The following is a 23,846-nucleotide window of genomic DNA, read 5'->3' as shown; positions in this document are numbered from 1 at the left end:
CTTTCATTTTGAAGTAACCATTTAGGTTTTAATTTATTGCTTATTTTTATTGTGACTATCATTTTAGTGCTTTCAATAAGATTTCACTCCTAGGCTGATTATTTTTGGGGTGTCTGAGGAGTCACACAGTGGAACAGGAGCCACATGTTTTGTGCTTCTTACTAACAATGAATGAATATTATTGATGTGAAAATATTCTGTATGCGCTTGAGCATCTATACAATGTAGAAGGCTCATTTAATTGTGCTTTTCATTTTTTTTTTATTCACAGGAAAGGTTTCAAGTGAAGAATCCTCCACATACTTACATCCAAAAACTTAAAGGTTATCTGGATCCAGCTGTCACCAGGAAGGTAAGCCTTTATGATAACCAGTCCAGCTTCTGCTTGCATTTCCCCAGCCTTTATCATTGTTTGTTTGGCTGCACTCTGCATCTTCCTTCCTTTGCCTCTTGGGATCCCCTGTTTCCTCTAAAGAACAGCAAGAAGTATTTCCGTGAGAGTACAAAAGAGCACTCATAGTTGTTGAAAACTCGTGGAAAATACAGTGCCTGTGAAAAGTATTCACCCCTTAGAAGTTTCCAAATTTCACTGTTATGTAGCATTACATCACTCATGGTGGATTTAATTTGGCTTTTTCACACTCCTCAACTGAGAAAGACACTTTTAACGTCAAAAGGAAGAACACATCTCAAAGTGGTCTAAATGAATTACAAGTACAAAACACAAAATAATGGATTTGTAAGTATTCACCCGCAGGCACACCTAAATCATCAGCCACTTGTTTTTAGACGTCATAGCAATAGTCCAATATAGGTCACCCGTCTGGGCTTTCAATTGATTGTAGCGTAAAGTCACCTAATCTGGAAGGTCCAGCTTGTGGTGAGCCAGTATGGTGGCCTAACCTACACAATGAAGACAAGTCACAGTTATATCTCTTGGAATCCAGTTAAATCAATCATTAGGAAATGGAAAAAGTCTGGCACAGTCATAAGTCTGCCTGGCGCAGGCCACCAAAACTGGGTGATTGTGCAAGAAGAAGACAAGTGAGGAAAGCCACCAAGAGACCTGTGAGAACTTCTGAGGGAGTTACAAGTTGCAGTGGCTGAGACTTAAGAGACAGTGCAGACAACAACTGTTGCCAAAGTGCTTCATCACTCACAGCTTCATGGGAGAGTGGCAAAGAGGAAAAAAATGCACATGACATCTCAGCTTGAACTTGAGCTTGCCCAAAGGAATATGGGAGACTCTGTCAGCTTGTAGAAGGTTCTATGATCAGATAAGCCCAAAATCAAGCTTTTTGGCCATCACACTTAAACACCAAGTTTGGTGTAAGCCACACTCTGCACATTATCAGAACCTCACCTCCTCAGTGTGAAACATGGTGGTGGTGGTGGTGGCAGCGTCATGCTGTGGTGATGCTTATCTGCAGCAGGCCCTGGAAGGCTTGTCAGTGTAGAGGGGAAAATAAGTGCAGAAAACTATTCTGTAGGAAAACATAATGCAGTCTGCCTGAAACCTGTGCTTTACGAGATGATTTGTTTCGTGGCAGCCCAACAACACCAAATATAAAGCCAAAGCTACACAAAAATGGCCGAAAAACAACAATGTTAATGTCCTAGAGTGGCCAAATCAGAGTCCAGATCTGAATTCAAAGGACAATTTATGGCTGGGCCTGGAAAAGGCTGTTCACTCACAGTCTCTGAGCAACCTGACAGAACTTGAGCAGTTCAGCAAAGATGTAATGTCCAGATGTGCAGAGCTGAACACACAAACCTGAGGCTGACATGGCTACCAAAGGTACATCTACTGAATGCTGACTGGAAAGGAGGGAATACTTATGGGGTCAGTTATTTTTTGTTTGATGATTATAGTTAATATAGAGCGTGTTGCAGAAATCAGAGTTCACTTTGACATTAAACACTAGTCTTCTTCCATTGACCAGTGTCAAAAGTGCTGTAGTTAGTCTTTGTAACTTATGGAATGCTGGAAAATTTGATGTCCTTTACAAGGAGCACAGATGCCTGTAAAGTGTCACTTTAAACCAGCAGGACATTATATGACTTTTAGTCAGAGGGGACATCAAACTTGATCACTGCAGTTGCTGGATCTCATCAGCCTGGCGATGTCAGATTACATGAGTAGGAATCGCAGGGGGTAATAAATGGCAGACACATAAGGACAGGTTCACAGTTCCAAACTATCACAAGCTGTCTGTGTTCTGACATCTAGTAACGCTCTGCCGGAAAGCTCCAGTGCCTTACCAGGCATACAATACAACACAACTTATTTTTGTATAGAGCTCTTCACTGATCAAAGGAGCAGAGCATGGTGAACAATTCTGCGTTAAAATACAAGTATAGAATTTAATGAATTACTAAATACAAAACTGGTACACATATAAATACAGATTTGTTAAAACACACAAAGAATAAAGTAGAACTAATTAAACATAAATGGAAGCTAACAATATCTGTGGCCACTTGACAACAGTGGAGATTCAAATCATACAAGAGAAAGTCAAATAAAAAGTTACAGTCCTGGACTCCTCGGCCAACTGGTATGGTGAGTCCAGTCACAACCTCGGCCGTTTTGTATTCCTTTGTTAATTTTGTCATGGTACGACAAACGTGAGTCTTCAGATACACAAGCCTCTCTTGTCTACACGGCCCTTTCCTCGAGGTCCTGTTTTATGAGTTGCACTTGGAGGTGAGCGTTTATTTGTTGTAAGTTCTTCAGTCTTAAGACAAAATCAGACCCATTCAATTTTTTTCATGATGAGGGATATCAAATTTCATGATTGACGGTTATGGCACTAAATTAATAAAACGCAAGTCTATGACTGAAAATGGTTGGAATGGTTGCGTAATGTGAGGAGGACTGTGTACAATGGACAGTCTGTTAGCAGTTAGTAGAACATTCACAAAGTAGTTACACACTACGTGAGATCTGTTTCAGGTTATTAGTAGAACACCACTGTGTTAATTAGCCTAATTCAACTTTATTCACTTATTAGCGGTAGTTTGCATCTCATCAGTCCATCATCCTGCAATCAGACTAAGCAGACACTTTAAATTGCCTCAAGGTGCTTTTGTGAACTCTGCAATAAAATGGTGTGTTAGTCTGTGTCCATTTTTTCCAGATGGAGTGTCAGCGTGGCTGTACAGTAATGCAGTATTGTCCACGGTATGTGACATTTTCCCTTTTTACTTACATAATAACACGATGGACAAGTGTGCCCTGCCATGGACTGGCATTGTCTCCAGGAAATGCTCCAGATCCCTGTCACGCTGAACTATAAAAGTGACTTCACTATATTGATGGGTTATTTTTCTTTTATGGCTGCTGTATTCCTCAATGTCAACAGAAGTGTCAGCTTTTTGAGGATTTTCTGTAAATGTAAGCTTATTATCCTACAACAGCTCCATTGCAGTATTTTAATCTTTGCACAGTCTGGTTTAAAATTAGTGACACAACTGATCATTTGATGATTTACGGAGACGTTGTTTTTATAGACATATGTTGTTAATATAAGCGGGGTCACATTTTTGTGTGCAAATAGAAAAAAACTCATGAAGCCTTGTTGATGGAGGCGCACTTTAATCAGTCAATAATTAAGACCAGGGTGTCACTGAAAAGTCAGCACTGTAATCCCAAGTGAAGAGACTAAAGTAGATAACGTATTGGATGGAGGATTAGTCTGTTCTGCATGAGACACTTAATTTTCTTTGTTCTTTATTCAGTCTGTACCAAAATTGCATTTAAAAAAACATACAGAAATTATCAGCTTGTTGCTGGGTTAGGCCCGAGGTCACTATGGCCTGGTTGCAAAGGCCACCACTGCCTCACTGTTCATCCTGCCTTGCTTTTAATGATAGAAATATTGGGATAATTGTAGTATGTGTTGGCAATTTATAAGCAGATCTGAATAGAAGCAACAACAAAGACTATAAAATTGTCTTTATGTTGTGCAGGGAGTAGTGCTCACCGAATCCCACCTCTGGACCTTGTCTGTGTGGCGTTTGCATGTTCTCCCCATTTTCTTCACGGTGCTCCAGTATTCCTCCCACACCCCTAAAGAAATGAAGGGTAAGGTGTTTTAGGAATAGCCCCTGTGTGTGTGTGTGCGTGTGAGTGGGCCATGTGATGGAGTAGCCCCCTGTCCACAGTTGCTACCCACCTTGTCACCAGTGTTGCCAGGATAGGCTTAATCCCCCCGACCAAGGACTGCCTAAACTAGTTTAAGAGTGTCATGTTAGCTAAATATTCAAGCATTCTTAACATTAATGGACACTTTCCCATTATTTAACTAGTTAATTGTCCAGTGGGTCACTCATTCTAGACTTTAACTGTTGATTAAACTTTATATCTCTTGGTCATTATTTAATGTATTAATTTAAATTGATGACAAGGCCCTCATACTAAACTTTACTGTTATATTATGGATTTAACATTTAAAGATGTGAATGCATTATAGAAAAACGATAATATTCTTACCGTATATACGAGCATGTAAGTCGGTGTTTTGTCTTGGTAGAGTAATATATATTGCTCTACTTTCCCCTATTGTATTATTAATATGTAGCCTTAGAATGCCTAATCTCACAGACTTACCACTGTTTATAAGGTATTATTGTATATAACTTATCCCCACCTTCCCTTCTATATCTATAACCTCAGGCAATTAGATGTAGTAAAAAGACAAGCAGAAGGTAAGTTACAGTTTAAACAATGTATTATTGATAATATTCAGAAATAATAACAAAATGCAAAGTATATTTGAATATTGGCAACCATACAACCTGATTAAATGATGATATGTAGTTCAGGCGGCACACAGACTTGGGGTTACTTAAATGTCTCTAGTTAAGGCATCATTGGTGCTCAGCTTTCAGCCACATGTCTGTTCAAAATGGCTGCTGAGCTGTGCTCTTCATCACAGGATAGCAAGAGAGATGCTTCTTCATCATATGTTGGTTGGTAAGAGAGATGCTTCTTCATCATATGTTGGTTGATAAGAGAGAGATTGTAAGGTTAAACACATACACTTATAGATGTTCTGTCCAACCCCTAGAGCCAATAGGACATCATGGTACTTAAAGGCCTCTGAGACAAGCCAATTCCAAACAGCCATACCTCAGACCAATGGGGGAATAGAACATCTTAACACCTGCCCCCAAACCATATGTTAAGGTACACCTTAGCCTATTTGCGGGGGTAGAAATGACTTTAGCAAAGAAACACTCGGCAAACTGGTTTAAAACACACATCCCCCAAATCCTGTCGTAAAATTCAAAAAGACCCATTCCTAAGGGGGAGGGTAAACACTAAATTACATTCCTTTGCCTAAATTAGAAATAAAGACATGCAAAACATTTATCAAGTTATATGTAAAATCTCACATCACAACAGTCGGGTCTTGAAACCCGAAAAATCGATCATAAAATCAGACCCCAACTTATACGCCCATTCAAAAATACGACAATTCAATTTTTTTTTACATCTTCTTGCCTCCTCCAATCTCGCACCAGTTTCTCAGACGCATCGAATTTTGTTGCAGCAGCGCAGTTACCAATTTCTTTCGCCAATTCAATGGCTTTTAATTTAAAACCTACTTAATATTTTCTTCTGATCGAACGCTCCATCATAGATGAGGGTGTGAAATTCAGAAAACACAAAACAGTGCAAACGTCACTTTGGAATAGTTTGTGTATTATGGTATGGTCACATAGGCACAATACATAGAAAAAAAAAGGCAGTGTGCTCTGTGGTTACTCTCTCAGCTGGGCATTAGCATACCACAATCTCTTGGACCAGTAGCGTGAGTTTTCCGCATTCGACTTATACAACCGACATTATAAAATACTGGAAATTATACGGTAAAATCAAGCCCCGACTTATCTGCAGGAGAACTTAAGACACAAGAATATACGGTATGTTATTTCCTTCTAATAGTTTGGAGTGATGGGCAAGAAACATTTTTAATCTCATGTTTTCCTGCAGAATGGAGATAGCAGAGTTTTGCAGATAATTGGGGTCTGTGGTGACCAACACAGAACAACAAATATCAGTTAGCTGTGGGGAAACGTTCACGTTTCTCATGTCACATACTCCACAAGGCCAGGTCAACCAGTTGTGTGCTGACAATGCGGCAAACACGTGTATTTTTACTAAAATTTTGTTAAACAAGCCACTATTGGAAAACACTATCATAACCAAAAATGGAGTGCACTCCAAAAAGACAGAGCATTTGAACTGAAGACCCGCCTCCCCACCTTATTCATTGGTCAGCAGTCCAGCCCAGTAACAGCTTATTGGTTGGGCAACATTGCACTTCATGTGATATCAACAAAGTGTCCACTGAGACGCATGGAAAAATAAAGAATAAAAAAGAAAGAAAAGCAAATTAAAACCTTAACAGGTAAAGAATCTGCCTGGTACTTCTACGTGTCCGAGATGCTTCAACAAGCAGAAGGTCGATTCAGTCGTGCAGTTTCACAGCCTGCCGCTAAATCATCCTGCAGTTCTCCAGTTGTGGATAAGAATATAAATGTAACGACTGGAGGTGGGCCTGCAGTTCAAACACTCGTTTGTTCTTGAGTACATTCCATTGTTGTTCATGAGAGCATTTTCCGGAGGGGGTTTATTTAATAATATTTTAGTAAAAATTCATGTGTTTGGAACATACATGGCTGGGTGGCTTGACATGTGAATGATATAATTATGAGATTTCTTTCATGAATGTTTTTTATATTCTTTGCTGTTATCCAGCATTGACTGCCATCATTGATTGCCAGCAGTCATACCATCTGCATTTCAGAACAGGTCAACCACCAGAAGTTGAGCCTGTTTGGGCCCGGCCAGTACTTGGATTGGGAGACCACCAATGAAAAACACTAGGGTTGCTTCCTGAAGAGGCTTTGGTATGGCCAGCAGGGGGCGCTTACCCTGTGGTCTGTGTGTGGCTCCTAATGCCCCAGTGCAGTGATGGGACATTGTGCTGTAAATACTGTGCTTCCCTTCAGATGAGATGTAAAACCAAAGTTCTGACTATCTGTGGTCTTTAAAGATCCCTGGGCATCTTTAATAAAGAGTATGTTATTTCTTGATGTCCTGGGTAAACTGCTCATCACAGCCTTGTCCATTCTGGCCCCCTAATCATCCCCTGTGTCTAATTGGCTATCTCTCTTTCTCACACCTTTACCACCTAACAGCTAATGTGTGGTGGGCATACTGGCACAAAAATGGCTGCCTTCACATCATCCAGGTGGGTGCTATACATTAGTGATGGTTGAAGTGGTTCCCCACTGTCTAAGTAAACTTATTTGAGTTGTTAGAAAAGTGGTATATGCTGTATATAGTAATTATTACCAAAGACTCCTATTATATCAGCAACTTTGTTATTGCTGTTCTGCTCGAAAACATGAGATTTAACATTTTCTCTGCCATCTACAAACTACATGACATTCCTTTTTAGACCCTCTCCAGTTTTGAGCTAAGCGATCACTAACTGTTAACTTTAATAGTCCCCATGCATTAATTTATAAGCAATATTCAGCATTTCATTGATTAGCAGGGTCTGCATTTTCTTGCCTCATCAAGTTCCCTGCATTCTTGACGTTTCAAGTCGTGTGTGAAGCAGCATAGACTTAGAATACTGAGTATGTGTAGGTCATCAATCCGTCAGTCGATCTGTAACGTGATGTGCTTTGTGCTGACTGGGCTTTTCAAAGAGTCAAGGACCACCTCCCTACCTTAAATCTTTTCTTTTACCTACAGCTCAGGTCGGGCCTCATCTCATTTTTTTTTTCAGTTTTATTTCAGCAACCAGCCTTCCATTAAAACCTTAGTGTCAGTGATGAACGTGCATCTTAGAGATGTTGGTGAAAAGTATCTTGCTATGTCAGTTAAGAGAGCATAAATTACAAGCTGGGTCATGGCCTAAAACCATTAAATATCATTTAAAGGAGCTGTATAAATCCCATGGACAGTTTTATATTGAATAATATGGTGATTCAAGTTTTTGGATGAGTTTTTGATTCCTTTAAAGATTGAATCTCAGTTCATGGCAGAGGAGGAGTGCAGATGTGAGTCCCACTTCACAGGGTTAAAGGGTCTGACTCCTTTATTTAGATGTTTCGGTCTTCGGTTATTTAGATGTTGCCCTCTTGCCTCATCTTTGTGGTGCTCCATTTCCACCGCTCTGTCGCTCATTTTGGATGTCTGTGTTCCTTGTTCTACTCAGTTTTTTTATTTCTTGATTTTTCATTGTACTCCTTTTCATCCTCTGATATGGAAATGATTTCAGTAAGTTCTTTAGCTGCAAAGATCCTCCTGGAAAAAAAAAGACTGATGTCTTGCAGATTCTGGAGGAGCTCATTTAATAAATTTAAGCTGCTCATATTTATTTCTTAAGTAATACACATATCAAGTCAAGTCAAGTCAAGTTGGGGAGCATGCACTGGTACAGTGCATTGCTGCACCCACTACACGACGAAACAGCTCGTGATCCCGGTTGGCAACCCCCCAGGCAGACACGCGGTCCAGTCCCACCCTCCAGAAATGACCCTCTATCTGCCGCAGCCAGGTGTTATGTGGGCGACCCCTTGGCCTAGTTCAGCCACTCAGGTCCCCAACAATAAGGATCTTACGAGCTGGATCACTCTCAGGGAATCGTGCCACATGGCCCTAGTGCCGTAACTGACGCTCCCTCACAATGCAGGTAATGTGACTCATTCGGGACTCCATGAGCAACCTCTCATTTGACACAAAGTCAAACCAATGGTACCCAATGATTTTCCAGAGAGACACAGTACCAAAGGAGTCCTGTCTTCGTCTCAGGTCACTGGATAGCGTCCGTGTCTCACAACCATATAGCAAGACAGGAAGCACCAGGACTCTAAAGACTTGGACCCTTTTTTAGCGACCCACTGCTCTCCCAATCCATCTACTGACTTCATAGGAAGAGTCACCAGAGACATGAATGTCACTGCCAAGGTAAGTAAACCTCTCAACAAGGTTGACATTCTCTCCTCACAGACAGACGCACTGCTGATGGCTGTGCCTAAGAGGTCATTAAAGGCCTGGATCTTGGTTTTTGTCCAGGACACTCGCAAGCCCAGACACTTTGACTTCTTGCTCAGTCTCTCGAGCGCCCCGATCACAGCCTGCATTGACTCCGCCAAGATCACAGCATTGTCAGCAAAGTGAAGATCAGTAAATCTCTCTTCACCAACAGATGCCCCACAGCCGCTGGACCCCATGACCCTGCCCAACACCCAGTCCATACAAACATTGATCAGAGTAGGAGCAGAACACACCCCTGACGAACCCCAGAATCAACTGGGAAAAACACAGAGGTCCTGCCTCCACTCTGCACAGCACTCACAGTACCAGTGTACAGGCCGGCCATGATATCCAGCAACGTCGAGGGGATCCTGTAAACCCTCTGGATGTCCCACAGAATGTCCACATATCATCTTTAGAAAAAGGAGCTGCACTTATTAAAACCCACTTATTGTGTTCTACTCAGAATGTGTAGGGCATGCTGTTTGTTAGCACATTGTGTTTTTTTCAGCCATCTCCACATTGGGTAGGGTGTGGTGGGCTGGTGACTTTATTCTCTTTTTGATGTTGCATTTTTCGGATCTGGCTGTTCCCCATTTCTCTGCTTAATAATAACTTAAAAAATTGTTTACTTAAAAAAAAGAATCAAGGAAAAGATTTATATGGGAAGAAATAATTGGGTCTTTTGAGTTTGGGGTTTCACATTCCTTGTGTTTCTGATGGTTTGTTTGTAGAATTAGGTATCACAGGAAACTTATCCGAATTCTCGGATGAAAATCTGATTTTTTTAATCCCACACAAACATATTGACGTTTTTAGATCCTAAAAGTTATATCAGCTAGCTGCAACTACCAACTGTCATCAAGGGTTCAAACAGATGTTCCTTGTCCCGGTTGCCTTTATACATTATCATGTTAAAATCTTTTAAAATCTGTTACTGCAATATATACTCTAGAAACCATCCAGCAAGATTACAGAACACACAAAAATCAGAATAGAGCTTCTTATTTAAATAACAATCACATACAGAGTTCACAGGAGTGAAACATGCACCAAAATAAACATTTATCTATGGCTCTTAGGCCTTACTTATCAAAACATTTCCATCTTTTAGCAGGGACAGCAAAAATGTTTCCCCTCACTCAGCCAGGAAACTGACAGAAGGTGGCCATTTGCACCCTGTCAAGGGGTTACTTCCTAAGTCAGCAAATATTTCCATGGATAGCAACTGTGACTCATATGTCCTGGACTCCTGAACCCCAATTACACAGATGACACCCCTTAAACTTGTCGTTGTGGGCCTGAGTCTTGGCCTGCGGTATTCTTAGACATGCCATCAGGGGGCTGTGCCTTTTGTGCCATCTGGGCACCTCCTGTTGGGATCAGAAAGACACACTTTGATTCCAGTCTCTCCCCTCTAGACTTTGGCATCCTAAAAATAAACAGCGGCACCATACCAAAGTACATTAAGTTTAATATTTTAGGGCTTGATTTAGTTGTGAACACCCTGTGTTGTGTAATATTACTGATTACATTTTACTTTGCTTGGCCATTTCTTCTGTTTTTATGTTCGTTGCAATATTGTTGTTGCTTATAAATACAAAACATTCTTAGAAGACTTTTGATTTTTTAGGGATAGTTATTTAGATTTTGGTTAGCACTTTGGGCTCTGTATTTTGACTTTGACTTCTGATTTTTGTTTTAATTTGAACCCTTCTTTCTTTTACGGACCATCTGTTATGTAAGACCCTAAACTTAGTAACAGTTTCTCATTGCATTAGTCAGTTTGTCACCACTAGCACAACAGATTCGGCATAGCAGCCGTAATTAAATTATTTTCATACATAACAGTAGCTCACCCTGTACTCAAATTGAATAACCTAAATAGAAAGACTACAATTCTAAATATGATTCATAAACAGCCGGCGTGATGGCTGTGATCAGAATTGACCAGGATTATCCAGTTGAGCTCCCAAAGGGCCCTTCTGACATTTATCTGTGGTCCTGGCTGTCAATGGGCAGGAGTGTCACCCACAGTAGCTGCTGCCACTTTCTCCATTATTAACTAATTACTACTGCTGAGAGAACATACTATGCTGCCTTGGTTTTAATTGTAATTTATTTCTTGACTTTTTATTGACTGTTTTATTTTTGACTTTTCATTTTCCTTTGTAAAGCAGACAAACAAGAGGAGATGCAAAGTGAGCAGCAGATGACCAGGCCAACTTAGATGCCATTTGCACCGGTCATACAATATCAGTCTTTTTAAAATATCAAAAGAAAAAAAAGAGTTAAAGTCTGGTATGCTCTGTAAAGCTTTTGGATGGTGATCTCAAAACTTTTGGGAAAAACTGGTGTGGAAGAATAAGAACCCTTAACAAGCCACAGAATGAATTAACTGGCTTCACTAACAGCTAAATAAGAGTTGGAGTGAAAGTGGTGGCCCTCCAGGGCTATTGGTGACTTTTCAGTTAGCTGGTCATCTATTGACTTGCTTTGCATCTGTTTGTTGTTCGGCTGCCAGTTAAAAAAAATAATCATGGCATTTATAATTAAGGTAAAATAAATGTTTTAATTAGCAGCAGTGACTGGTTACCTGTTAACAAAGTAGTCTGAACAAAAACCTTCAGCCAGTGTAGTCCTCTAGGTTATGAATTTAACATTCCCCTTGTTTTTCCTTTTATCCACTACCTTTCCTCATCTATATATATAAAATCCCTATGTGCGTCCAGGTGTCCGTGTGTGAGTGTCTTCTGGTGAAGTGCGCATGCGCGGGGCACGGTGCGACGCGCGATATTACTGTCAGAGAAAGTTAGAGGCGTTTTACGGAAATACAAACCAGTATTACTGCGAGAGGAAATTAAAGGTACACAGTACAGTGACGCATATTACAGTCTCATACAAGCCAGTATTACTGTCAGAGGAGATTAAAGGCATATTACCGACGCACACGCCTATATTACCGCCAGACAAAATTAAAGGTATATTACGGACGTACAAGCCAGCAGACGTACAAGACGGTATCCTTCAATAAGGGCGCGCACAAAAAGGCGAGCCTCAAATGGGCGACCTCAATTGGGCGCAGCGAATAAAGGCGCCCGTAAATAAAGATCTGCACCTTTGTTGCTCTTCACATATTCCAGAGTCATTTGAACTAAATTATCTACAAACGCCTTTATTCGCCGCGCTCAATTGAGGTCGCCCTTTTGAAGCTCGCCTTTTTGTGTGCGCCCTTATTGAATAGAGCCGTACAAGACAGTATTACTGTCACAGAAAATTAAAGACACACAATACACGGCAGCAGCCCACGAAGAACGGTCAGCTCAGCAAGTAAACATCAACAAAAGAAAGGCTGAAAGAAAGAAAAATACGACCAACAAAAAGAATGAGGTCAAAGTCCTTGCCATTTAATATAGACTGTTCCAACTAATGTTTATGCACTACTGTTCTAGCGCCCGTTATTGTAACGGGCTAAATGACTAGTTTTTTTTATATTTAACTAGGGGGCTTTGCCCCCTGCTCACTTTGTTCGCCAGCCACTTTGCGTCTCTGCCACTCACGTATGTGGATTTCACTTTCACCAAATAACAAATCTTTTAATTCTCGCGGATATGTCTCTTCATTGGGAAGAAACACTACTTTTCCCTAATGGCTACATGAATTAGATGATCTACAAGTCTCTGACTTAAAGTTTAAAGCCTAACAATATCTACATACTTCTGTCATATCACCTATGTCCATATATTTGATCTCTTTTCGCTGTTCCGTTATTTCACCGAGTAATAATTTCTGTTTGTTTGCGCTAATGCAATCTTTACTATAATTTTTTTGAGACTTTCAAATTTTATTACTTTCATTATACCTGCTCTGCATGTATATCACGCCAACGTTTTTGAACCTCTTTACGACGTTCTACTTTGTCATCTACTCTTTGTGTTTTATTTCCAGCCCTGGGTGTGGTTAAATCTCTTGGTACAAAGTCTCGTCTTGCGGGACATGAAATTATTTCTCTGAAAAAGTCACGTCTCGTCCCAGGCTAAAAAGTCTTGTCTCTTCCCAGGATTTTTTTATACAATAGATGGATATGTCCATCACAGTTCATAATCACCCATTCATTCTTTGCGTTTCACTCCAAGTGCCAAAAGGACCTGGACCTGCATCATTTCATCAAACAAGAGTTTGCCTCCACACCAGCCTTCTCACTGTTCTCGAATCACGGCCTTCTTCCTCAGAAAAATTCTACACACATACCTGATCATTCTGCCATGTCTTAACTCATTACTCCATACAGCTCCTCAAGCGCCTCATGTGTTCTTTTCTATTCATCTTCCTCAGAGGCTCCTTTCAAAGTCAAGATGAGTGACAGCACCCAGACCTCATCCTCACTAGCGCCTCCCGAGTCTGCATCTACATTTGAAATTCATGTCATGTGCAATTTGCAAATGTTCCTTGATGCCTCCAAAAGTCATGTACAATTTAAAAATGTTTCTTGATGTCCCCAGTACAACTCTCCTACAGATATGTGTTTTCACTTGCTACGTAATCATCTAGCGCTTCTCTCACACATTTAAGACCGTTAGCAGTTAATTTAGTGACTCTATATTACATCTTATATGAGTGCACTTTTAGCAGACCACCATCAATATCAAGCAGCAAAGTCCAAACAAATCTCTGGTGGAGAATGTCATTGTCCCCATCTGTTGTGCCGATCACAGCTGATGCTCCTGCATGCTTTAGCATCACTACAGACATCTGCTCAATTGTCACCTTCATTTAAGAAACCCCTACCAGATGCTGCATCTTCTTCATGTCTACAAATGCATTATCCCCATTGCTTCTGTTTACATGATGCTTTCCAGCCTTTGCCTCCCTACTCCATGTTGTAGTAACTCACAGCTTTCATAAACTTTACCTATCACTGCCGTAGACACATATTTAATTGTCAGAATGGGGGATATCTTCTGATGTTTCTTCAACACAGCTCTCACACTGGATATCACTTAGTGAATGCACTTGCATCTTTAAACATCATGTGACCTAAGCAGGACAACCTCCATATTTTGTCCAGAACAACTCCGTTGCTGATATGTAAGTTTACATTCATTATATCAGTATTTTTCAGCCATCTCACACACTTTCTACAAACTAAGCTACAGCTGCTACATACAGCTCACCCTTAACACCACTGCGTCTTTTATGCTCTGACAGCCCATGCTTTGGATTGAATTTCTGCCAACACCTTTAACGGATATCCCACATGGCCAGACGCTCACTTCATTCATTCTATATGTACCTTCACCTCGGTTTTTGGTCTTTCCTGCATTTACATTCCAACCTAGCTCTCTATTTCAGCCCTCATGGCTATTTCCAATGAACCTTGGATAGTTACATGAAAATTTCCACTCCTATTTCCCATATATCCCATATCACACAAATTCAGTGCTATTTTCCAGACATGCTGACATCTGTCCCTGTCACGTTTTCTTGGATAGAGGTTTAAGAACAAACAAACCAGAAAACCAAACTCATCTTCTGTGATTGGCAAAGTGTTTAGGCTGTTGCCATGTCACCAGGCCTGACACAGTATGAGATTTGGCTGCCATGACTCCTTTGTGGCATTTGCTTGGGATCTCTTTAGCAGTTTAACATATGTGTTTGAAATTTCTGTGACATTCACATTTGCCACTAATTGGCATCTGGTTCATAGTACTCAGCCCACTGCTGTCAAGCTTGATCTTTCAATGAGGACCGAAGAGAGTGAACAACAGATGTATTATTTGAAAAATAAATTTATATACTGTATATATAATATAATTTAACAAACTTTTCATCTCTTTAATGTTCTGGCAGAAGGGAAAAAAAGAATTCAAAGTATAATTAATTAAGTAAGATTTTGTCTTTTACCTTGAATAAGGAAAGATTGCCCACCTGTGACTTACATTATGTGTCTGCTGGATTAGCTCTGCTGCCATTGTTGTCTGCCTCCAAAACTATATGGGAAGATAGACACAGTTTTACAAGCATGGAGAGAAGCAGAAGTCAGAGTCAGACTTCACATTCCTGTCATTTAGAGATCTATGCCCGTATTTATCAAGCATTTCAGAAGTACTCCAAGGAGTGGCACTAAAAGTTTGACTAAAATAAGAATGTGTCCTACCCCAGAGTAGGACATGAGAAGTAGCCATGAATCGTCCTACACCTGATCATAGCACAGAGTAGGAGTTCACATTTGAGAATGGAGGATGTCACAACTTTACTGCACCCTGTCTCGTAACATGGCACTCATCAAAGCATCTTGTGGTTTCCATGATGATGTTTTGTAGTTTTCCAATGCAAACGTTAAGGCTTCACCACAATCAGAATAATAAAGGGAATAATACGATATTGCGCAATACTGTAATGATGGTACCTTCCCTTTGTGGACTGCAACACACTTTTCCATAAAGGACATGAAATCATCTCTTCTGTTGTCCAATTTTTTTTCTATTATATTTCTTGTAGTCTCGACCTTCAGGTCACCAAAACCTTAACAATTTAGTTATACATTAAGGTTAATTTTGAAGCAAATATTACATATGTAGTACAATCCCCAAATTATTCACATAAAATAAAGTAGAGCAGCATTTGCTGAAATTATATTTCACCTGTTGGAAGAACGCTGAGCACATGCTGTTAGGGTTTAGAAAAGGAGTTATCGGCCATTCTTTCCAAGTGCTTCCCCCTATCTCCAAGAAAATGACACTCAAAGGTGATGTGACTATATTCAAATAAAAGGGTAATGCCACCCTTATGGAGTACTTTCGGGTTATGCATTGAAGCAGGCCACTTTGCAATATCAAGAACAATACAGTTAGCATCCATTACCAGCTTTGTATTGTTACTATGAAATCGCTTGCGAGTCACATATGCGTGCTCAGCCAAACTTGTGGCAAAAATCTCTATGTGCATGCCATCCATCACAGCAACACCTCCAGAATTAAAAGTGATATGTAGTGGTGGAGAAACCTATAAATCTGTGTATTACCTCACGTTGTCAGGGTGTTCAAAGTTTGGAGCAAAGTTCGAGAAATGGTTGGCTGTGACATACCCAAATCATCACTATTGCAAAAGTGCATTTTCCGTGTGGCCAAAAAATGTAACATTACCAAAACTTTCACTTCGGCTGACAGTACATGGCTTCTTCGTATAGGTGGAACAATCACATGATGTACAAGATGTGTTGCAAATGTCATTCCATTCATTACCGTCCAGTATTTTCAAAACAGTCCGCCTTTCCTAGAATGTGCATGCCAATCTCTGCCAAGATGCCAATGTAGGACAGCTCACAAGCTCTCCTAAATCCTGCTGAAGTTAGGAGTAGTTTCCTAAATTAGGAAAGCTGATAAAATGCTTTTACTCGTACTCCTAAGAGTAAGACCACATTTATGTCACTCTGAGATTTTTGAGGACTGTTTTCCTAATATGAGACCCTTGATAAATATGGGCACTGATCTTGAATATTTAGCAGTAGACACCAGAAGTGCAGAAGAGTGGCACAGTGGTGAGCACTGTGGCCTCACATCTCCAAACACACAGGTCAGGTATGGGCTCAGTTACTGTTAGTCTGCTCTCCCAGGGTCTCTGTGGGTTTCTTCCTCATATTTAGCTTTTCCCCAGGAAGCGTGTGTTAGGCTTTTTGATGTCTCTAACTTGGCTTCCTGTGAATGTGTTTGGTTGGATGAAAAGTGAGCCAATCCGGAGTTGGTCCACACCCTAATACCTGTGCTGCCAGAGGTAGACTTTGGTTCCTTTGAGACCTCGAAATAATAATAATAATAATAATGCATTTTATTTATAGGGGCACTTTATATTAGCAGTAAATCTCAAAGTGCAACATAAAAAGTTTAAACAAAGGCAAGGCAAGATAAAAACAGATAAAACAACAATAATTATATCATTCTTGTTAATAAGCTTTCCTAAATAGAAAAGTCTTTAGCTGTTTTTTAAAACAGCCGACAATCTGCTGTGTTCTTAGGCTCCCTGGTAGGACATTCCAGAGCCGTGGAGCAGCGGCTGCAAAGGCTCGGTCTCCCATTGTATGAAGTTTGGTCACAGGGGGTGGCGAAGGCGGTAGGTATTTGTAAAATGGAGGTTTCTTGTAGTGGATTGTAATATAAGGAGCTCTTTAAGATATTGTGGAGCATTTCCATGGATACACTGGTGAGTAAACAAACAGAGTTTGTATTCGATACGGAGATGGATAGGGAGCCAATGAAGTGACCGAAGGATTTGTGAAATGTGTTCATATTTCCACACCCTCATCAGGATTCTTGCAGCACTATTTTGAATTTTGAAATGGGCTAAAGAGGTTAGAAATGTTTAGAAACTAGATGAAAAAAACCTTGCAGTAGACCGGAGCATTAAGTTCATGTCATTCTGGTACAGAGGCCTAAGGAGATGTTTGTGCAAAAGCCTAAAGTTGTGCAGTACAGTGATCCCTCGCTATATCGCGCTTCGCCTTTCGCGGCTTCACTCCATCGCGGATTTTATATGTAAGCATATTTAAATATATATTGCAGATTTTTCGCTGCTTCGCGGGTTTCTGCGGACAATGGGTCTTTTAATTTCTGGTACATGCTTCCTCAGTTGGTTCACCCAGTTGATTTCATACAAGGGATGCTATTGGCAGATGGCTGAGAAGCTAACCAACTTACTTTCTCTCTCTCTCTCTCTCTCTTGCGCTGACGTAGGGGGGTGTGAGCAGGGGGGCTGTTCGCACACCTAGACGATAGGGACGTTGCTACCTTCTGTGTGCAGCTGCTTCCTGAAGGACATGCTGCACGGTGCTTCGCATACTTAAAAGCTCAAAGGGCACTTATTGATTTTTGACTTTGTTTTTCTCTGGCTCTCTCTCCCTGCTCCTGAGGAGGGGGTGTGAACTGCCGCCTTCAACAGCTTTGTACCGGCGGTGCTTCGCATACTTAAAAGCAAACAGCCCTATTGATTTTTTTTTTGGCTGCTTGCTTTGTTCTCTCTCTCTCTCTCCTGATGCGCACTCCTTTGAAGAGGAAGATATGTTTGCATTCTTTTAATTGTGAAACGGAACTATCATCTCTGTCTTGTCATGGAGCACAGTTTAAACTTTTGAAAAAGAGACAAATGTTTGTTTGCAGTGTTTGAATAACGTTCCTGTCTCTCTACAACCTCCTGTGTTTCTGCGCAAATCTGTGACCCAAGCATGACAATATAAAAATAACCATATAAACATATGGTTTCTACTTCGCGGATTTTCTTATTTCGCGGGAGGCTCTGGAACGCAACCCCCGCGATGGAGGAGGGATTACTGTAGTGGCATTGCTTCCCTCAATACGCTTACACTTTTCTTTACCTACATACTGTAGTATTGGTCATAATGTAATGAAGTACACGTTGTAGTTTATTGTCAGGTCACCACAGATCAATGAGATTCTTGCTTAAGCTGATGTCACAGTATGCGACTTCTAGTCATACAATATGTCAGACTTGTCGACTACAATTGCTGATCTCATCATCAGACCATGTCAGTTTACATAACTGAAAATCATTGAGCATGTCAGAATGTGGTGACTGTGTGCTGACTTTACTGTACAGTGTCACAAACTCGACTCAGAGTCATAGAAAGGTTTGGGGCAGCCACCCGTATAATTGGTTTCCTGGCTGCAAAGTCGTAAATTAGGTACAGCACTGATGTGCACAAAGCCGAGTCCAAAACAGAACTGAGGGAATAGGGAAAAGATGGAGGCTTTTAAAGGAGAAGACAGGAAGTGAGATCAAAGAGGTTGGGCTCATGAAGGTCTTCAGCCATAGGTTCGAGCCCAGATGTAACATCACAGGGGCCAGAGCCGGCAAGGTCTCCTTCCATAGGCTCGGTCCCGGAAGTGACGTCAAGAGGGCCAGGTGGAATCTCCCTTAAATGGTCTAGAGGAAAGGTAGAAAAACATCCCGGTATGACTCGGAACTGTCCTTACTCAAGCCCTTTAGCTGCCTCCCATGCGCACGTGTGTGACAACAGTCATGCTAGCCAATAATAGAGCCAGTGCTGTATGAAGGGTTAACAGGTCTGGCGAGTTCAGTCGTAATCGCAGGCATTTTTTTTTTCATTTTGCTGTGCCGTCATGGTATGTAAAACTGAGACGTTGGCCAGACAAGCTGCTCTTCTTTTTTGAGGTCCAAAACACCCATGTTTCTTATTCCTTGTCGCTGCATTAAATGCTTTCATAGGCTGTCAGCTGTCACGTTCACTGAGCCCACCGCTACGACTAATGACAAAATCACACCTGGGCGAGTCGTGGACTATTTGGAGTGAGTCACTGGGTGTGTCACATGCCATGACTAAAAGTCACAAGAGCATGCTGTCGATTGTCCCCGACTATGTAAATGAAGGATACTACTGAAAATTGCTGGAAAATTCATCTAATGCAACATGGCTTTTACAAGTCTTCACAGACTAGTGACAGATGTGCAACTTAAACAATGAATTCAACACTAGATTATACATATAATGTGGACATGGGGAGACACAGGAAGAGTGCAAAGAATTGTTGGAGTGCCACCAGTGTCACCCTATTTAATCCGGTGCTATTGATAACAAAGAAAACAGGCACACAAAAACATAAAGAAATAGGCGATAGTTGCTTTGGGTTGGTTTCTTGTATCAGTACTGCTCAGAAGAGTGGGTGTGTCTTGACGAAGCTCCACCCTGTTGCCAGCTCAGGTCTATTTGAGACACCACCTTCAAAGTACATCTAGTTTTTATAGGATTCTGACTGGAAAGGGTGGGTCAGTTGCCCTTATTGGGTGTTTTCTCGGTGCCGTGGATGAGGAAAGAGATGATACCATTATTGACAGCTCCCCCCTTGTCCTGGAGTGGTATTACATACCTCTGATGAGCCCGGGAGGAGATTCTCTGACGTGATACTTAAGAAATCACATCAGGTACACCCATGGAGTAGTCAGCACAAGCAGCTTCTGATTAGCCTAATGACCTGTGGAGAAGAACTGTCCCTGAGTCTAATGATTTTGAAAGAATAGAGGAGGGAGAAAAATGATTGTGCACAATGGTGGTGGTCTTTCATAACACTGTTTGCTTTTTTAAGACACAATGTCCTGTAATAACTTGGCACAATTTCACCTAAGTAAATTGGTTGACTAGATTTTTTGGAATATTTTAGACTTTATTCTCTTTAGCTCTTCCTTTAACAGTCTAGGCACCATTGTTTGGGTAATTCTGTAGATTGTATTATTATCCCACTCTCTACCAGCAGCTCTCCACAGGATGTGCACTAATTAGGCATGTTTTGAAACACACCAGCTTTCTTCTTAACTAGATAATACTTTTCTCTGCTTTCTGTCTCCTTTAATGACTGATTGCACTTGTAGGTCTTGCAACACTTTTAAGCAGTTTTTTTTTGAGTTTCCTTCAGATCTAGTTAAATTCTTTTTTCAAGCATTAAAACAATGTTAGGAGTGTAGTAATAATTCAAACCTTCTGTAGGGCCAGGTTGATGTACTGTTTCTGGTATGGCTACCACAATATTTAATGAACTGCGGCTCACTGGATGCTTTTTGTTTTACACACCATTTTAAGTAAACTGAAGTGTGTGAAAATCCCAGGAGATCGGCAGTTACAGAAAAACTCAAACCAGCCCATCTGGCTCTCATGGTCAGAATCACTGGGGTCCATTCTGGTGTTTGATGTGAGCATTAACTGAAGCTCCTGATCTGCATTTGCTGGATTTTAAGCATTGTGTTCTTATTAATTTGCTCAGTGAGTGCATTTTGACTGAGTGATGAATTGGTAGTAGTAATGATACATTTTATTTATATAGATCCTTTATAATGAACAAAGTGCTCCACAGAGTCTCAGCAATAACAGTAGGGAATATACAACATTGTGGAAGAGAGGTGAAAAAGAGAGTGCAGGCAGGGTGGAATGGGTGGAGAAGAGTGTCAGGAGTGATTTGAGACAGACGGGTATCAGCAAGAGTGAAAGGGAAGGTCTACAGGATGGTAGTGAGACCAGCTATGTTATATGGGTTGGAGATGGTGGCACTGACCAGAAAGCAGGAGGCAGAGCTGGAGGTGGCAGAGTTAAAGATGCTAAGATTTGCATTGGGTGTGACGAGGATGGACAGGATTAGAAATGAGGACATTAGAGGGTCAGCTCAGGTTGGCAGGTTGGACAGTTGGGAGAGAAAGTCAGAGATGCGAGATTGAGTTGGTTTGGACATGTGCAGAGGAGAGATGCTGGGTATATTGGGAGAAGGATGTTAAGGATAGAGCTACCAGGAAAGAGGAAAAGAGGAAGGCCTAAGAGAAGGTTTATGGATGTGGTGAGAGAGGACATGCAGGTGATGGGTGTAACAGAACAAGATACAAAGGACAGAAAGATATGGAGAAGATGATTCGCTGTGGCAACCCTAACGGGAGCAGCCGAAAGAAGAAGAAGAAGGATACAAATACTATCCATCCATCCATCCATTTTCCACCCAGCTGAATCCAAACACAGGGGTCACGGGGGTCCGCTGGAGCCAATCCCAGCCAACACAGGGCACTAGGCAGGAACCAATCCCGGGCAGGGTGCCAACCCACCGCAGGATACAAATACTAACTGCATAGAATACTAAGAATGGATAAATATAGGATATACAGAGCATTAAACAAAACAAAAGACAATAAAGCAAAGTAAAATACTAAATTGAGTACTAGAAGAAAACCCTGAACAAATAACATCATTTGTGATATACTGTCCTAAGCATCTGAACAGTGAGGTAAACTAAAAGAATGGTCAGAATGTTAGAGTATGTGAAATGCCTTCCTGAACAAATGAGTTTTAAGTTACCTTTTAAACGAATGAATTAAGTCAGTCGATCTCATTTATTTAGGGAGGTCGTTCCAAAGTCTGGGTGCTGTATAGCTGGAGGCCCTGTTTACCATAGAGCACAGGTTTGTTTGAGACAGAACAAGAACAACTGCCAGAATTGGTGGAGCTTGGAGAGTGGACAGGAGTGTAGTGATGGAGGAGGTTACTGATGCAGTCAGGTGCAAGGCCATTTAAAGCTTCATAGATAATTAATAGAATTTTATATTCAATCCTGTAAATCGCAGGGAGCCAGTGAAGGTGGAGCAGGATTGGTGTTATGTGCTCGCTGTTGCCAGTTCGTATTAAGACTCTTACAGCAGGATTTTGATTCAATTGGAGCGGTGAAAGAAGATCAGAAGTGGGAAACCTACCATTAAGGAGTTACAGTAGTCGATGCGGGATGTGATAAAAGCATGGACAAGCTAACACTGGATATGTTATGAAGGTAGAAGTAAGAGAGGTACTTAATGTACTTTATATGTGTGGAGTAAGAAAGGGAGGAATCAAAAATGACATCAAGATTCCATGCAGAAGAAGAAGGTCTGATGAGATCATCACCAAGAGTGATTGAAAAGGAGCTCGGTTTCTTAAGGTGAGCTTTAGAGCTGATTTGCAGCAGTTTGATTTTGTTGCAATTTAGTTTTAAAGTGTTATGCTCCATCCAGATTTTTAATTTCACTGAGGCAAATTGTGAGCTGAGGAAGGTCTGATGAGCTTTCACTTTTATCACTGAAGTAGATCTGAGTATCATCTGCATAAAAGTGATAGCCCAGTCCAAAGCTGTGGATAATATGGCTAAGGGGAAGCATTTAAAGTACAGAAGAGCAGAGGGCTGAGGACAGAGCCTTGAGGGACTCCTTGTGTGACTGCTACTGAACTAGACCTGACTAACAAACTCTCGTCTGTAGGTCAGATAGGATTTACACCACTGCAGTAAGCAGCAATGGCAGAAACACAGAGCAGGATTTCCTTTCCTCTGATGCCCAAGCAAGTACCGTTTCATTCCTTCCTTCTTTCTATAGCCTCAGAGTACTTACATTTGTGCCGTTTTTCCCATCTGTTTAGCTCATTTCAGAATATCTTTTATATAGGTGCCCCTTTTGTGTTCCAATGAACATAATCACTATTGTATCTAAAAAAAACTGATTTGCTTATGTATTTAGAGTGAGTCGGACTTGAATACTGGAGGCCGACATAAAAGCTGCAGCCGTTTGCCAGGCAGCCTTGAAAAGTTCAAAAGAGACTAAGAAGTCTCATTTTTTATTTGAATCATATGGGGGCCTTGAAAGCTAACACTGTCAGAAAGCCTAGACTTAATAACCTAATACTTTGTGCTTTCTACACTAGCAATATTAAACCTTCTTAATATAGATGTATTGATGTGTATATGTTTTCTCAAATGATAACTTCCAGATGCTGCTATCTTTCATGTGCTTTTCAAAGTGCTAAGCCCTTCATTACGCGTGTGAATTCTTTTGTATAGCTGCAGGAAAGTCTAAGTAGTACGATAGCATCCGTAACAGTGTCAAACCCCCTTAAGTCCAATTCAGGGTCACAGGGGCCAGTCGTGAGCGGACACTAGTCCTTTGCAGGGTCAAGTTTAAGGAAAGTGATTTTTTTTTAGCTACTGCCTTTTAGCACAGATACATTATTTATTACTGTCAATTATTACTTGTGTAGTTTCGATAAAACTTTGTTGTGTCATCCTTGAACAGGCGTTCAGGAAAAGCTTGAGTGTGGCAGGGCATTAGTCACCAGCTATTGAAGGGTGAGCCATTATGAAAATGTAACATTTCCTTTTTAGTCAGGCCCAAGATGAAAGGCCAATGAATAATTTATTGGGAAGCAAGTCCACTGTTGGAAAATTGCTAATGAAGACATATTAATAGGCATAGCTTTGAA

General features: G+C 40.9%; 1 protein-coding gene across 7 annotated transcripts in view; it reads left to right on the top strand.

The window, feature by feature from the left end:
• The window catches only part of fmnl2a (formin-like 2a), a 363,272-nt gene that overhangs the window by 209,771 nt on the left and 129,655 nt on the right, over positions 1–23,846 (top strand). For all 7 annotated transcript variants that reach the window (XM_028806468.2, XM_028806470.2, XM_028806471.2 and 4 more), the window contains exon 3: positions 272–352. In XM_028806468.2, coding sequence (XP_028662301.1) covers positions 272–352 — 81 coding nt within the window. The remainder of the gene's footprint in view (positions 1–271; positions 353–23,846) is intronic.

The sequence above is a fragment of the Erpetoichthys calabaricus genome, chromosome 8, assembly GCF_900747795.2.
Source record: "Erpetoichthys calabaricus chromosome 8, fErpCal1.3, whole genome shotgun sequence".
NCBI classification, from domain to species: Eukaryota; Metazoa; Chordata; class Cladistia; order Polypteriformes; family Polypteridae; genus Erpetoichthys; species Erpetoichthys calabaricus.
This window is presented reverse-complemented; position numbering and strand designations above follow the sequence as displayed.